Source organism: Drosophila miranda, chromosome XL, assembly GCF_003369915.1.
Source record: "Drosophila miranda strain MSH22 chromosome XL, D.miranda_PacBio2.1, whole genome shotgun sequence".
Lineage (NCBI taxonomy): Eukaryota > Metazoa > Arthropoda > Insecta > Diptera > Drosophilidae > Drosophila > Drosophila miranda.
Genome location: NC_046673.1, coordinates 8603984 through 8621616, shown reverse-complemented (window position 1 = coordinate 8621616; position 17633 = coordinate 8603984). Strand labels below are relative to the sequence as shown.

The 17633-nt window shown below is 44.3% G+C and overlaps 1 protein-coding gene across 1 annotated transcript; it reads left to right on the top strand.

Moving 5' to 3' along the window:
- Positions 1-16374: 16374 nt before the first annotated feature.
- LOC108152277 (jacalin-related lectin 34) lies at positions 16375-17088 on the top strand. Its single transcript, XM_017281532.1, has one exon. It carries the CDS (start codon positions 16375-16377, stop codon positions 17086-17088), a length of 714 nt encoding a protein of 237 aa, XP_017137021.1.
- The last annotated feature ends 545 nt before the right edge of the window (positions 17089-17633 follow it).

Here is a 17633-nt window from a genome sequence, read left to right as displayed (position 1 = left end):
ACAATGGTGGGGGGGTGGCGTTAATGAGGCTGAATGTGAGAGAGAGTGTGTTTTCTAGGGTTAAGCAGGAGTGCGGTGGTGCGAGGGTTCAGTGGTTCAATGCTTTAACCCAATGTTAAATGTGGTTATGATTAACCACTTTTATTTTTAACCATCTTTATTAACCATTTTTATTTTGGTTCAATTTTCTAAAAGGTAGGTATTTGATGCTTTGTAAATTTGAGTAATTTAATTATTTCGGAAGAAAACTTAACGATGATACAATACAATAGAAAATAATTTGTATGGCGAATAAGGTCTATGCCATATAAATTATGGACTTATCTTGCATTATGTACATATGTATGTATGTGTGCCGACTTCTATTCGAAATACGAATATTTATGTATTTGGTCCTTAGGAAAATTATATATAAAGAGATATATGGAATGAAACGTGGAATAGTATACCTTCGCAGACCTCTGAAATCAGGCCATACTCATATTTGTATGACAATTTTTGTTGTACAACATTTTTCACTTAAGCCACAAAAAATAAAGACCAAAGGCAAGCTGGTTCTCCGCTTACAGGAGCTGCACGGAGGTGTATGCTAAGGGTATGTCATGGTATGGCAGTCAAAGAGAGATGTTGCAAGGGCGGCAGCACCGTGTCGTTAGTTTACATCCTTGTAATTACAATTCAGAGACAGAGGGAGCGACGCACACGCCCAGCGCTCGGTTTTATGGCCCGGGATGAGGATGGCGATGAGCCAGGCACCCGGGATGAGTACTCGTAATACAAGTCCAAGGTGGGGCCCCCTACTCCCACCCAAAAAATGGAATCCAGTCTCCTGCCGGGTCATCGATGTCGGAGGCGCTTCGGGTCGGTAAATCCTCCGACTACATATGCAGATTATCTTTGTTGGAAGGTTGGACGGAGGCGGCGTCCCTTTTTGTTTGGGTTTTTTGTTTTTTGGCTGGCGAACAACAAAAATTATGCCATAAAAATGTTGTTGCTAATGTCGAGAGGGGGCGCGGAGCATACACCTACTTACGAGTATATTTAGAAAGGAGCCACCTCCAACGCCGCCACTAAGGCAGCCACAAAATGCCGCATTAAAATCACAAAAAATATAAATACAATATGCAGGGAGCCTTTGTCGGAGCCCCAGCCACAGCCCCAGTCACAGCCCTTGCCCCAGCCCTTGCCCCACCGTTACCTCCATTCCCATTTCCCCACGATTCCCCGCAACTGATTTTCGGAAGGAAGCCGGGAACTTTTATGCTTTTGGAAAATTACGTGAGAGGTTCGGCGCGGTGCTCGGCGTGGCGTCAGGGTTGACGCAGGAAGGGAGACGTAACTTTCGAAAGTTTGCCAGCCATAAAGGGCACTACAACAATTTTTTCCCAATATGGAATATTTCCTGTTATTACTTTCAGCAAAAAGTGCGTGGAGGGAGCGACGTCTTGGAGTGGTGGAGAGCTTTGCTTGATTAGGATCCAAGCCTCTGATAAGCCTTATGTATACATTCGACAATATGCAAGTCCTGCGTCTTATGTAAGCTGCTTCTGTAGTCGATGCATACTCGGACCTGTAGAGCGTCTTGTCAGCAAGTTCTTGTGGCCCTCATTGATCGCAACGACGAGGGCGGAAAGAGGACGGCTCCTCGGATCCCTCTTCACACCGATAGGGGAAGATCCCGATAGCGGAAGGCTCCAATGCATACCTTTGTTGGTGCTGGGTGGCCAACTCTCAAGTGTCTGACGAAGAAGGTCTCCCAATTGGAAGCCCCAAAGAAGAATTTAAATTATATTTATTTACTTTAGCCCAGCAATGGTAAAAAGTCTGCAAAGTCTCATTGCAGCACTGATGACCTGGCTGTTGCGATGATAGATAGTGAGGAGTTCCTTCAGCCGAACTCCTGTGTAGGCTGTTGGAAAAAGCCACCTCCAAGACGTCAATAGCCACAACGCTGTGTGTGGAAATTCCGATATCAACGAGTCACTGAATCACCCCTATATACTATAGACTATCAACTAACCGAGATGTAGCAAATGTGGGTGAGGAATACATCAGGATCGCCAGTGCATCAGAGATCTTCCCTTCCGTGACCACAGTCAATGATGGCTCCCTGCAGCTTGAGCCTTGATCCAAGACTATCTAGAATTTCTTTTTTTTCTTTGCTCGTCTCGAATCTGTAGATAACGTGAGTTCTCTATCCTCTGTCGCTTGAGTCTTGACTCCTGACCAGTCGGTTATACCGTAACATTCTCTCCAGAAGGTAATGATGGTTATTTAGTGTCGGCTGGGGAAGGTCCAAGCTGACTCTACATCAGGCATTGAGGGACCTGTAAAAACGAAGCTTCCATCTGTGTCTTTCGGCTCCAAGAGCTCCTTCTGCTTTCGGATCGGGCCTTTGCTTGGTGGCGCGGTAATAAGATCTGGACGTCGGACGGCCTGTGAGTGCATCCCCAATAACTGTCGATACACCCTAGCACAAAAAATAAAAAAAAACAGTATAAAAGGTTCATGACTGGCTGCCAGGAAACGACATCGGTTTCTGCTGGCCAAGGAAACTCCCTACGAGAAGGCCAAATGGGTCGCATCGAGGCTCTATAAAGCCGGGGAAGAAGCTCCATAAACCACACTGGCTGAAAAGCGAATGAGGTCGATTGAAATGACTCTCCGAAGTCCCTCAGAGGCAGTGGATAGCACGACAAAAAAGGTCACAACACAGGGAGGAAGACACCAGTGGCTTCTGCAGCCACACACGGCAACCAATAGATTGAGGGAGTCGGGGTCACCACTGCAACACAGACTCGTGTATAATTGTGTTTTTTTCTTGTTTTTGAAGCCTACACAAACTTTCCTAACATTTCTATAAAAATAGATGGTAAAACACTATCAATTAAATGTCAACTCTCCACTCTACTGTCTGCTACGTAGCGTACCACAAAACTCTGCCACATTTGATGGTCTCTTAAGCAGGCGGCATCCCTAGGATCCCCATTAAACTGCAATCCCCACCAGATGTGTGGCTGGGGGGCTGGGGACACGAATGTCGTAAAATATGAGAAATATTTCGTTTGCTTTGGCTGTATCTTTGCATCGTGTGATACATTATTCTTCTCTCCATTGTTTGCCGCATCTGCCCCCGCCCCATGTCTCCATAGTTTCCCATTGTTATTCTGGCTCTGTTTTTTTCTATCTGTCTGGCTGGTCTTTAATGTGTCACCGCGGAGACATCTATTAAAACTTCATTCATATTGCGGTTGCAGGATATACATACGTACGTACACCCGATGGGCAGGATCCCCAGGACTCATTCAAATCTGATTTTGGAAAATGTATGAATACTCGTATGTTGGGAACACCCGCCCCCGACCAGTCAACAACGGCGAGTTCAAAAATTAGATGAGCTGCAGCTTCAGAACGAAACTCCAGCTCCTCCGAAAAGTCCATCTGTCAAACATTGTGCCTGGCGACAGTTTTTGTGGGTATTTTCATACCTGATACTCAAAGAGTATAGGGGTATATTCGATTTTTGGGGAAAATGGACGTGTAACACTCAGGAGGAAACGTTTTAGACCCCATCAAGTATATGTATACATATGTACTCGATCAGCATTAATAGCTGTCCCGATGAGACCTAGATCTTAAAGAGTATAAAAGCTGAAGCAACCAAATTGTGTATCCTGAATTTTGTGATATTACAATGCTACAAGTGTGTGTATCTCTAAATTTCGCCCCACCTTCTTCCATACCAGACGAAAATCTGTGGCATCCACAAGATACGAGAAAAAAAGCGCAAAATTAGAGAGAATGACCATATCTACCAGACGAATCTGGATCAGATCTGAATATTAATATAGCCAGAATGAACAAATCAATTCGCAGTGGCCACTCAACGCAGTCCAGACGCTTACTCTCTTTCGTCGTGCAATGTGTGCGCTCTCTGGTGGAGGGTAGCCATGCTGACTTAGTATCGGGTAAAAATGTAGAGTCGCGGCCGTATCTGCGACTCGCAGCGTTCCCACTCGTTATTGTTGTTTTTGTGGGGAGAGTGCGATGGAAAGATGGGATCCTGCTTATGATGATGTTGTTGCCTTTTTGATGGTTCGGTTTTTTTGGGGAGGGGGAGGAGGAGAAACCGTAGTCGTATGTTAAAATGTGAGCACATTTTCCCCCTCTCTGTGTGTGAGCTCAACATGTGGCATTATCTCTACCCTGCTCAGTCCCCCTCTAATCGTCATTCTCAATAGCCATTTCACCTATCCACATCCAGCCATCCTGCCATCCAGCCATCCTGCTACCTGGCAACCATATGTGGCCTTTTATTACGATTATGATTACGTGTAAGTGCAGGAGGGGCTTTGTCCTGTCCCCTAGGGCTGTTGGGGTTCCATTAAAGAAATCAGAAACCAGGAACAGCTGACAGAATCAATATATAGCCTCCTCTTCTGCCCTGCTCTGACTATCTACCTCATTATGCTAATCATAATGATTAGAGGAAAGTAGAGGAGAGGAGCCGAAAAGTGGTATGAGGGTATGGGTAGAATCCGAAAAACCAATCTCTGCTCTGCTCGCAGCAATTTGTCACGCTGACTGTCGGAGCACCCAACCCCAGCCCCAACAATGGAACTCAGTCTTTTTATCGACCGCATCAGATCTTTCAAATAATCTGAGAAAGCCCAAAAACGAAACTACGGCGAAAATTAAAACAAGAGACCCAAGTCCAACCCAAGTTCCAAAACGGAACGACCGAATTTCAAATACCCTTTCTGTATACGAGAATGTATACGTTCCAGAGTAAATTACTGCGTAGGATCTCCGGAGCTGAGTGGTATATCCGTAATCGCGACATTGCCAAGGACCTTAATGTACCAATTGTTGGTGATGTTATCAGCAATCAAGCGAAGAACTTAAGCTCAGAAACCACCCTAATGTACTGGCGAGGCGTATTGCGAGAACAAGATACCGGCGTAGGCTGGCCAGAATACACCCAGTCGACCTGCTCAACAGGATGATCTAAGAGGACCTCTACCCTAGCAACCTGGACAGATAATTGAACCAAATAATATCCCCCTCCAAATTCTTCGACCTATACTATATTTTCTTAATACATAAATTCAATGCTCTAAAATTCCTATTGTGCATAAATTAATATTAAATATGACATTTAAATGAATATTATATATACATATAAATACATATTTTGGTGGTAGTTTTGAATAGTTTCTAGAGCTTGTCACGATATGTGACTGAGTTCTTCAGATTTCTGAAAAGTACAGTCATGGAAAAACGGTAAAATTGCATAAACTAAGTACAAAAGACGTTGTTTTTGTCATGGCGTAGATTGTATGGATATTGAAAGAAACATATCGTCAATTAAAAAAACATGTAGATATGCGCGTAGATATTGGACTATTTCCAAATACTTATTGATATTGTACGGTGGAATTGGTTCTTAGGAAAATCTCCATTGGGGAATTGGGACTTTCTCTTTCAACACCTTTCCATAGACCTTCCTTTCTGTTCAGTTCGCCACTCAACCATTCCCTGGCTCTGCTCCCATTGTTACTAACCGAATGGCATTGTCAGTGGACTCTGCAGATTAGGTGACGATTAATTTGAGCAGACGATTGTGAGAGAGAGATGGGGGGAAAACCCCGGTCAAATGGTCCGGCGGTCAGTTAACCAGATGCCAGAAAACGGGCCAAAACCAAAACCAAAGCCAAAGCTTATGCCAGAGCTCCAGTTCTGCAGCTCCAGTTTAAGTTTCAGTTCCAGTCGAATTTCTGGCAGAGACAAAGACAAGTTCTTGTTTTATTTAATGTGGCACAGCCAAGGCGACGACGACGGCGACGGCGTTGGCGATGTGCTCATTGATAATCATAATCAAGCTAATGATGCGGCAGACGATAAGCTGCTGCTCCCAGAGCCAGAGCCAGAGCCAGAGCCAGGCCCAGACCCAGACCGTTCCGGCTATGTTCGTCGAACGGCTTTAATGATGATATAGCATCATGTCCATGTCCATCGCCATAGCCGTAGCCATAGCCATTGCCGGCAGCAGTAGCAGAACCATCGGTTCCCGGTCCGAATTGATCGCATCGCCACAGTGACGATATCTTCAATTGGTTCCGAAACATTCCTCAACCCAGGGTCCGGGCTCGAGTCGGGACCATGTCACAGGCACTTGCTCTGCAGTGTCTACTTATCCAAGCCAATTATCTCATGGGGCCCTGGCCACAGCCAGAGCCAGCCAAAGTTGGGAGAAAAACCGATTGGCTCATCGAAGATTGGAGGAGCGCCAGCGAGGCTCCTCTGCCATTGAAGCCGTTGAGAGACCCACTACTGCCTACTGCTGCTGGCTAATGAGTGCAATTTGCTTCTTGTCTTGGCCACTAAATGCTCGCATTAGTTTAGATAAATAGCTTAATTAATACGTTTAGTCTGCCTCTGTGTGCGAGTGTATGCCACTGGGCTATGGGCAAGCGGTCGGTAGCTTTCGTTCTCCCTCTTTTCCTTTTCCCCTCCGCTCCCTGCTGCTCGCTGCTGCTCGCTGCCGCACCCTGCCGCTCTCTGCCGCTCCCCCCCGCCGCTACAATTACAACAATAACGAGCGGCAATTATTAGCCTAATGGCATTGTTTGATTTCCGTACTGCACTTTTGGGGGGCCAAAGTGCGAGATCCGCTAAGTGGGGAAATATTTGCGACCAACGGCGTGGCGGTGCGGTGCGGTGCGGTGCGGTGCGGTGCGGTGTGGTGCGGCAGTGTTAATGTGTTTTGTCGAGGCAAATAGATGGATGGTACCGTTCAATGGAACCATTAACGTTATTCCACACGGCTCTCGATTAAAGTGGCTTATATGTATGTTTAATCTTTATGAACAAATTAGATCCCGAAAAATATATATTTTACGAGTTAAATTTTTTCTAAAAGGATTAGCATTAGGATATAGGATATTTCTTACAAAAAATGTATTATTGATTGGTTATCCGAATGAAAAGTATAATCTGAATTATTAAAAATCATCTAAAGCCTGTACGATCTATATATGATTTATGATTTATCATTATACGCACACCTCTACCTCTGGAGAGGTTTCCGGTAATTCCAGACACTTGTATCCCCACTTTGGCCCTTATATCAAAATCGATTTCTCACGTTTTCGATTTCATTTCTCTCGCCGGATCGATTCAAATCGATTTCCCTGCCTTGCCGCCTAATGACTGCCCCAGATAGAAAATTCCACAACAAACTACAGAGAAACATGGGGAAAGGGGGAAGGGGAAAAAAGAAACAATACAAAGGGCAGGCCGCTTCTTGACCGACAGTCGAACGTCGCGATACGCCCCCATGGTAGCCACCACAATGGCCGTGACTAATGCAAAATGCCTGGCGATGCTCATAAACACCTCATCAGCGATCATTACGATGCCTTCTACGAACGAAATTACGATAGAAATAAGCCCAGACCCAAAAGAGATCCCAAAAGAAATATATGTCTCAATAAATCTGGCCAACGCCGACGCCTGCCCCATCATCATCATCATCATCATCGCCGTCGCCGTCGCCGTCGCCGTCGTGGTCGCATCCCCAGCATAACTATAAATCTCTTGGCCGATCGCAGCTCGTTAAAAAATTAAATTAATAAAACTTAATTTGCACACAAGGCAACAAAGACAAATAAAAAAGCAGCTTAGCGCTCTAAAAAAAAAAAACTGAAGCAGCACCAAAAAAAAAGCGAGAGACAATAGGCCCCGGCAAATGACCAAATCAGAGCTCCAAATTAGCAGCCCACCACTTGGTGGATCATTCCTCCTCTCTGTGCGGTGTTGTTGTCGAGGCATACCCTTTATCAGAGGGTAGCATGGCCCTCGCCGTAGGTAAGGTGGCATTTTCAGTAGAGAACATACATTCTGGTCAACCGATCATATCTTTCAGTCCCTATCTGACTGCAATCTATACAGACTCTTCATGTGTCCCAAAGTTGATGCTTCCATAAGAAAGGGTATCCCAAGCTTCGACTCTAATTGTTGATTTCGTTTTTAGTTATTTGAATTTATTTTGTTTTATTTTTTTGAGGGCGTTGCGGCGGCTCGCTCGGCCTGATAATGATCGATTTGGGGCTCGAAAAATGTGTCAAAAGCAACACGAAAGCCACTCCAATGAGTCGACGGATTTGATTGTGGCTCACACAATGTCGGGCTTCAATTGTTGGTGCTTCGACGGATGATTGATGGAGCGGACAATGGAGCTGGGAGCAGAGTGGACACAAGGGGAAGGATTCTCATCATGAATTCTCCCCCTGGTAAGTGGGTCAAAAGGGACTATAATTCGATATTAATTTGCTTATGCATACGTTCAAAATAAATGCGAAAATTCTGCTAGTTCATATTTGCGCTGATATTGGCTCGCAAAGTTCCAATGAGCAAAAGCGGCTAACCGGAAGCGGATGTTCTCTCAGAGTTGCATCTACCGCTTGTGGTTTATGTCACATAACGACTGCATCATCGAGTATCAAAGTCGAATGGATATGACAGATATTAGATTAAATAACGATGAAAACTAAGCTAAACTGAATAAAAAAAGTTTGAATAAATCTTAGAAAAATTAATAATTACGATAGGAATAATGTAAAAAGATATCATGATACAAGTACTTATTTTAGTATAAACATTTTATATAGCAGATCTGGGTATCCACCTAGATGGAATAGCTTTAACAGGCAATGTTTTAAACCAACGCTGCGAAGGGCTCCACCACTCCACTCCACTCCAGTCCAAATACAATCGTATTCAACAAATTTGTGCCACTTTCACTTGCATTTGCACCAAACCCCCCCCTCACAGTCGTAAACAGCCCTTTGCAGCATTCAACCGACGCAAATCCAATTTGTTTGCCTAGGATGCATGAGCCACAAATCAATTACGCGACCCCCTCTCTTCGAAAACAACATCAACAACAACAGCAACAACAAAGGCAACAAAACGAGGAAAAACTACACAGCTCAAATTAATGAAAATCGAATGAAAAGCGCCGCGGTGGTCGCTGACGCCACATGCAGGGCACCGGGGAAATATTGCTGGTTTATATTCATACGAGTATGTACATAAAAACAAAAATATATCTCAGGAAAACGAAGACACGGTAGTTTTTGACTCAATTCTTTTTTTTTGGTAAAACAAATTCATTACGCAACAGCCAACAATGCGAGTATGAATGTATGTGGCATCGAGCATGACAAATGGAACGGGGCAAGGGGCAAGAGGCATCACCAGAACAGCGGGTGACGGCTAAGCCAATAAAGATAGAGAGAGCGACCCTCGGCCTCGGCCCCGGTCTCGGTCTCGGGTTTAGCGTGAAAAATGTGTGAGAAAAGCCACACAAGTCGACAAGGCCCAACACACAAGATCTTTGATTGAGTTGCATTTCCTGATTTTCCAAAAACGAATCCGAAACTTTCAATGGAAAAACAAAACAAAAAACCCGCGTAACCGTAGACAACTTCAAAAAATCCACAAGAAACCCCCCAACAATATTGTTGACAAAACAAATAAACATGAGGGAAAAACAGTGAAACTTTGCGGCGAAAATTCAAACGAAAAAGAAGTTACAGCTCAAATTACGGAAAACCGAAATCAGTGCCTCCTCCAAAGAACTCTCCAAATGACATGTAACCGAAAATGCAGCGGCCTGTCATTATCCTTCGAGTGTAACCCAACCCGAGAGACAGACAGAGAGAGAGAGAGAGGTCACAAAAAAGGGAGGAAACTCTCGACTAAGCTGAAATCGAGGGAGAGCAGAGAAGAGAGCACTCTAATCTGCGAGTATCTGCTGGGTTCTGATGGTCTCGGGGATAAGTGCGGTTGCATTTGCAGTGGACTTTGATTTACATAAAACTCGCATTCAGATGACAAACAGGACCAACACTTGTCCCTACTGTCCCTCCTATTTTCTTATATTTCCTGCTTTTTTTTTTTTATCTTTTTTCTGTGTGTTCTCCTGCGGCGCCCCAAACAGTCAAGTGGAAAATCCCCGATGCCTCTGAGGGGTTTCAAGTGGTCAAAACTATTCACGAAAATGCATTCCACTTGGCTATGGAAATTTGATTTTCATGTTTTGGATGTTTGTGCTACGCCCTATCCCGATCCCGATCCCCATCCCAATCCCCATCCTCATCTCAACCACATTTCAGCCTAATTTATGGAGGTCCTTATGACGGCAGAGTCATTTGAAAATACTTTTGTTCCTAATTGCATCCGTGTCCGTCTGCAGCTGTCACCGGACCACTATCCCTAATCACTCTCGGACACACCCCCCCCAGAAAAACGACTTTGGCAACATCCTTGGGCGGCCAGAGATTAGATTTAGGATCCTTTTAGGCGGCAAACTGTCCATTAAGATTAGATATAGTATGTGGCATTGGATGTAGGACTGGTGACAAAATTGAACAAGTCGAAACTCTTCGTTGGGGGAGTGGAAGGAAGAGTATCGTATAACAGATTGATAGTCACATTTCATCTGTATATAGATATGTATAATCTTTTAACACTTCATAATTGATTGATTGCTAAAGGGGATTAGTAAGGGTATTAGGTAGCGTATTCAAATACGCAATTGCAAACCAGAACTTTTCGCATTCTTTCTTCCATAAAATACAAAGAGATCTCGCAGAGTCCGGGGCTGTCTGGATTTCACTTTCGATCGCAATTCCCCGAGATACCCATAGCGTTCCATGTTCGACTTTGGCCTCGGGGCCTGGCGTCAGTTGTCTCCAGTCTTCAGTCTCCGGATCTCTGTTGCCGGGTCGTGTCTGGTCTATGCCCCGAGTCTAGCAGAAAATAGATGATGTTTGGATGTAGGCAAAAGTCAAAAGAATTTTCAGCCTATGTCAACGTGGCCCCACCGATGGGGAGACAGAGACTAAGGCTGAGTCAGAGTCAGAGTCGGAGAAAGAATTCTGCAGATGGAACAGAAATAGAACTCTAGTCCCCTCCAATACCAAAATGAGACTATGCCTCTTTCTCTCTCCCTATCTCCAGATATTTTCGCATTAAACATGTCAAACGCTCGTCTCGTCGTCGGCTGCAATTAATAAAGGTGCTACATGGGGACTGGCACTGGGACTGGGGATTCTAGAGGAATGGCGGTGTGGGCGGGAGGGGCGACTGACTGGGGGATGACTGGATCAAGCGACCAAATTGTCTGCGAGGCTATCCAAGAATAGACACCCTGTCCCTGCCCTTCTCCCTCCCTCACTCTTTGTCGCTCTTCCTGTTGGATGGATGGACGGACGCGATGCATTGCTTTGTGTGTTAATTTGTCGTCCCACCAGCTCCAGGGTCCCTCCAGGAGGAGCGACGGGGTGTTTGAGTATCGTTTCAGCTTAAGTGGGAAAGCCCAAGAGTTCTAGACGTTTTGGGGGAGAGATCGGTAATACCCTCGGCAGCATTTTACGCCCTCTAGTATTTCTTCTGGTTATTTATTTGCCGCGTCTGTTTGGCATTTTTGGTTGGGGTCGAAGAACAAAGCGTTTTCGGGGGCGGGGAGGGGGGACACTTTTTTTATAACTCTGCTCTGGGGCTACATTTTTCAATGTCCCCAATTCGGGGGCGGCTTACCTGACGGGGAAATAAAGGAAATGGCGGGGAGCACAGCTCCGTGCTCCGTGCTCCGTTCTCCGACGATTATTGATCTTTAGCCAGAAGTTTGTTAAATTTCCGCGGCTATTTTTGGGTAGCACTCATCCATCCCCCGAGCACACATGTACGGGGACATATGGGGGGGAGGACATACATGTATGTACGGTTGAAACACTTCCGTTAATGCATTGATATCACGTGCTAGACAATGTTGACAATTTGATTAGGATTCGGGGCATTTTTCCAGGGGATTCAGTCTTCAGAGATCTCACAAAATTTCTGTTGACTTTTAACAATTCGGTGAATAGATGATGTTGGAAAAGTTTTTGAGGATCAAACGTATCAGTACATTCTTTTTATAATCGGGTATCCAGAGCACTGAGTATTCTCAGAAAAACATGCAGGTTTCCTAAAGCTGTTTCCGTTCTTCACTTGATTAAACAATACATAATTTGACTAATTATTGAATTATTCTTGATTCCAATACACCAGCCGGAAGGCCTTGCTGCTCTGGCTATAACCAATAATTGTACTGTAGGATTAATCTTAGGATCCTTTTTTGTTAATAAATACATACAAAACATTTCTTGTCCAGTTCAAACTAGTCTAGTCATCTTATCACAGTACAAAGAGAGAATATATATTCTCTTAAAGATTGCGAGGGATAAATATTTAATTATCGTTTTATTGAATTTCCGTTAGCAATTTTTTGTTTTTTTCTTAAGTAAAAATGTTTCTCCATGGACAAATGTTCATAAGTTACAGATATAGTACGAAATATAATATAATATAGTAAAAATACAATTTTTATATTTTGTTTTTCGTGAAACCTATAATTAGGTACACTAAGCACATAAGAGTTATGGCAAATAAACGGAGGTCAAGAAAACATTTGGAGTGGAAAGGTTTATCCGAGAGCAAGGGGGAGTAAGTAGTTCACAATCCTTTAAAAATTATGCAATCACTGAATGCCAGTGGATGTGGAATTTCGATTTTGAATGTGACACAGCACCATATGCGCCCATATGCCCTTTTTATAATCCTTAAACTACATCTGTGGTGGATTAGCGATACTTGCAATAATAACTCGAAAGTCAAAGGTCAGGGTTAAGGCGTTTACTGATTTTATTGAAGGCAAATACCCGTTGAAGTATACTTTCCTCAGGTACGGATACGGGTTACCTACGATACATATATTGTGTTATTTAGCAGGTGGGATTTATTTATTGTTAATAAATAATTATTCCTAGTCCACCGCAGTTAGGGTTAAACGAGGGCAAAATACTTTATGACAGTACAGGTATGTACCGTGCTTAGGGGGTACATGTTTTTGTTACTGATTTTGTATTGTTTGGTCAAGGTATTTCAGAACCAGGTACCGCCTTCTACTAATCCACCGCAGATGTGGTTTACCAGTAGTCAAGTACTTCTTGACTTCGCAGACGAGTGCACAATATGTACATATGTGTGTACCTTCCTCTGGCTGGATAATGCAAAAGAAGGTACCATTGGATTTATGGCTAAATCCACCGCAGATGAGCGTTAAACAAACCAAAACAACTTTTTGGTTAAATATTTTATGGCGGTACAGATGTGTAAATGGTTTATTAAGAGGTTTTGGTAGAGACCGTTTTGGTTTTTCCAAAGTAAAGACTGTTTAGCTTTGGACTGGTTACTAATTTTTAGGGATTTCTAGGAATAAATAGCAGGGAAAATGGTATCTTATCACCCCATGTGCTTAATGATGCAAATATATATTTAGTACCTTTGAAGAAGGATTTGTGATTGGAAAGCACTTCCATATATTTTTAAATAAATCGAAATTCGTTAATTTTTTTATTTTGACACCATTCCAAGATGATTATGGATTTTTCTCAACTTTTGATTGCAGCTCTCCGGCAATCCAGATGAACGATTAGGTGCCTTTATTTTTCCCCATTTCCTTATTTGCCATTTGCCATTCAATCGTTTGGCACTCGCTTCTTTGCTGGTTTCTTGGTTAGCCAGGATCCAAGTCCAAACATTTTGGCATAAATTATGCAACTTTGTATCCCCCTGTGTTACGATCGAGTAGAGCTACCTGTTTTCACAGTTTTCTTCGTGCTTTGTTGGCCCCTTCATTCATTTGCAATTTCCATTAAAATGTCATTGAAATTTCACTTACAAAAATTGTTCTCAAAACCGAACCTGAACTCAAACCCAAACCCAAAAACCTTGCAAAAAAAAATAGCTAGGGAAAGAGGAAAAACTGAACTGAGTTTTGTATTGTGGTCGGTTTTGGAACGGGGAAAAAGGAAAAAGGAAAAACTAGGGCAAAACGAAAAACTTTGGCTGGCAATTCTATTGCCAAACGCATTTTGCACTTCAATTGCACGTGAAAATGAAAATTAAGTGAAGTGTGTGTTTGGCTGTGTGTGTGTGTGAGTTGGGGTTGGGGTTGGGTTGAGGTTTTTGGGGCAAAGCTGGGGAAAAACTGAAAAATTCAAGCCTGTTAATATGCGTAAGTGTGTGCGCGTGGGAAAAGCAGGGAATGAGCAGAGTATTTTCTGAATGTCTCTTGCGGTGTCAGGTTCGAGAATCCTGAGTTGAAGTTTTTCCCTCGTCCTCTGTGAATTTTAACGTTTGTCTGTCGCTGTCATTGATATGGCATCTTCTTCTACCTCAGCCAGCCACTACTCCCTCCCTCTCTCTCGATTCCCGGCCTCCTCTAGTAGCCTCGTTCTCTCACCTTCATTCGTTGCCGTTTTGTCGCCTGTTGTTAATTGTCATTGCGTCGCTTTAAGCCGCTCAGTGGCAGCAAAAGTGTAAGCTGGGGAGAGCAAAGAAGGAGGACACAAAAGCCGGAAGCGGACTCGAGACATCCACAGTACCCTTGAAGACACTTCGCTCAGATGGCAGCCCATCTTACTGGTTATTACAAAATTCGGAAAACTATTAAAATTCGAAATTATAGACAAAGAATCACTTTGGATTTACTGGATTTAACAGCTGCTAGCAAACTCTGCGCTTAACAGACCAGCAGAAACTGAAAGCAGCTGATTTAAATTTACGAAAACGGGAGCACCTAGAAACGAGAACGGAACGTTTTGCCTGAAAACGTAAAACGCATAAGTAACTAAAAGCCGTAGCCTTCCTGATTAAGTTTTCTCGATAAGTATAGGACACATTTACATATGTACATATGTACTTTATGTATTGATGAAGGGCATGGCAAAGGTGAAGAGTCAGGAGGAGAGCTGTTCAGGTCATTGCGAGAGTAGGCTTGGCTCAAGATGCTTCAAAGCTGCATTCGTCATTATTTCTACGTTTAGCTTCTCTCAAAATCAGTATAAAATACTTATCCAATTCCAACTGATGCTTTCTGCAGATATCTTTAAAACTTAGAGGCCTACTAGACGAGGCGAGAACGCGTGCAGACAGGAGTTTCCTTTGCAATATTACTCTGAATGGGAATGCCCGCTGCCAGGGTATGGCTATAAGGAGTAGTGGGTGCTGAGGAAGATTGGATGTTGGTGGTGTGGTGGTGGGGGGCACAGGAAGGAAAAGTGTATCAGGGGCGATTGTTGTTGTTGGTGCTTCTGGTGCTGCTGCTGCTGTTTTCACGCGCGGTTAGCGTCTGTAATTGCATTGCCAAGTAAACGACGAACCGCGAGCTGCGACAGACACTCGGAGATAGCTCCCATTCCAGGCCCGGGCCCCATACCGTTCCGTGCCATGTGTGTTCCTTGGCGTTGGCGTAAGTGAAATTTATTTCAACAGCTCCGCCCCCCAGGCATTCGGCTCCGAAAACTGTCGGTGTTGGCCAACTTAGGCGAAAAATTGAGAAGCACACCCCTCCAGGGGCACCATCTGTGGCACACTGGCACCAGACCGATGGAAACTACAATGTTTTCAAATGCACTTCCACACACATCAATCCCGAGCAAAGGACGAGCATTAGTTCTGTAAAGAAAGAGATGTAATTATCGATTCCATGCCATACCTGAAACGGTTTACCATCGTATATCTGTAATATATGTTGTATAAATATTTTAGAGAAGATATTTTTAATAAATTTGGATAGCTATGTAGATAGATATATGATATCTATATTGTCAATGTGCAAGAAAAACGAGAGACTTCTGATTCCTTTCATAAGATTTCCATCCTTATTTACCATCTCGAACAGCAGTTTTTACAGATCCGAAATTTCGGGCTTTCTTCTCGCTCACTCTCAATTTGATTGCGATGTTATTTGAGCTTCGTCAGTCCAGAACTAGGTACCTATTCCCACGGTGCACAAAAAACCCCCATACTGAAGCTGCATCTTCTGTATAGACATTTCTCCTGTTTCTGATTTTAAATTGTAATTAAAGTGCGGCTCTTGCTATGGGTCTGTGGGTCTGTGGCCCTGTGGCCTCTCTTGAGGTTCACGATCTTGGCAAACAATGGCTAAAAGTACTTCTTGACACGCTTAGCAATCGCTCACAACGGCAATAGATAGCCCCCGGGGCTATGGGCTATGGTAAGCGGCAGACGCGGGGCTTTCTAAAATTGCCAATCCAAAATGAAAATCATATTGGTATTTGCTTGATGGGGAGATGGGGAGAATTCTAACACACATGACCACCAAAAATAAGAAAGCGCGAACAAGAAAACAATCCACGGATTGGATGGAACCATGATTTCCGTCAACTCATTCAGTGGTATATAAGCACCCATGATCTGGTCATCGATACGCAGTCGGCGCAGAGCAATCCCCTCAAAATGATGTACAAAATTTACATTTTGTGTCTGTTGGCGGCGGCCATGGCGGCACCATCTCCTGTAGCCGAAATCCCAGCCGAAGTGGAGCTGGAGGTTAAGCAAGAGGCGGTGCCGGAGCTGGACGAGTCGCGTCTGGCGGGTATCTTTGTGAAGGACGGCAACGAGAACGGACAGCTGCGGTTCCTGGCCTCGGGCCTCTCCAGCAGCTCCTCGACCAGCGGCAGCACTGGCTTCAACTCCGCCCTGAATCAGTACATCACGAACAAGCAGGATATGCTGGAGCAGCTGCGTCCAAGCAGCACAGGCACAGGCACCACAACTGGCACGGGCACGTCCCTCGTCACTGGAACCTCCACGAGTGGGACCGGCAGTGGCCTGGTCACGACCACCTCTAATGGTGCCATCTATGTGAATGCGGGTGGCTCCTCGTCGTCCACATCGTCTGGCTCGTCGAGCACCAATGCGGCCCTCAACCAGGCCATCTATGGGGCCTCGCCCATCGCGGATCTTCTGCCCCAGATCGTGGCGCAGGGGCTTTCGACGCGTCGTCGTCCTGGCAACAACAACATACGTCGTCGCGTTCCCAATCGCCGTCGCGTCAATAAGCGACGTGGCAGCGTCAACAACAACAATCTGCAACGCCGCCGGCGTCGTGGTAACAAGCGGGGCAAGAAGAAGGCCCAGGTGATGGTCGTACGTCCCAATCGCGGTTGATTCCACTCTCACTCTCACACCCACTTCCCCCTCCCACTCCCTCACTTAGTTAAGCCATCGTCTAGGTAATTTATTTTTTTTTTTGAGTTCAACAATCTTGTCTTGTATTATTATTAGCATTGCCCTGCAAGGGGCAATATTAATTTATTTATTTAAATAATTGAATGGAAGAAAATTACACTGCGCAACAAATTTATCGGAGGGTTTATTCTAGTTCAAGCGATGTTTCGGGGAAGGTCCCAGTTTGGTTTGAAACTGTGTATTGGTTAAAGCCTCGATCGCTGAGACACAAAGCCGTTGATTAAGAACTAAGAAAACAGACCTCAGATATATTCATCCTGGACACCATTATACTCTAGGACATCTACTTGTAAACACCTCTTGCACCTGTAGGGTACTCCCACCTGCATAAATAATAATCGATCAAAAGACTATTTATTGTGAACCCAACATTGTTCGGGCATTATTCTATTATCTATCAAAGTACAATACTTGTATGGAAAGAAAGTAAAACATCAGCCAAGTTCTCGTAGTGCTGCTTTGCC

What these genes read in the sequence shown, in the direction of transcription:
- LOC108152277 (XM_017281532.1), top strand. Translation starts at nt 16,375, where the DNA reads ATGATGTACAAAATTTACATTTTGTGTCTGTTGGCGGCGGCCATGGCG.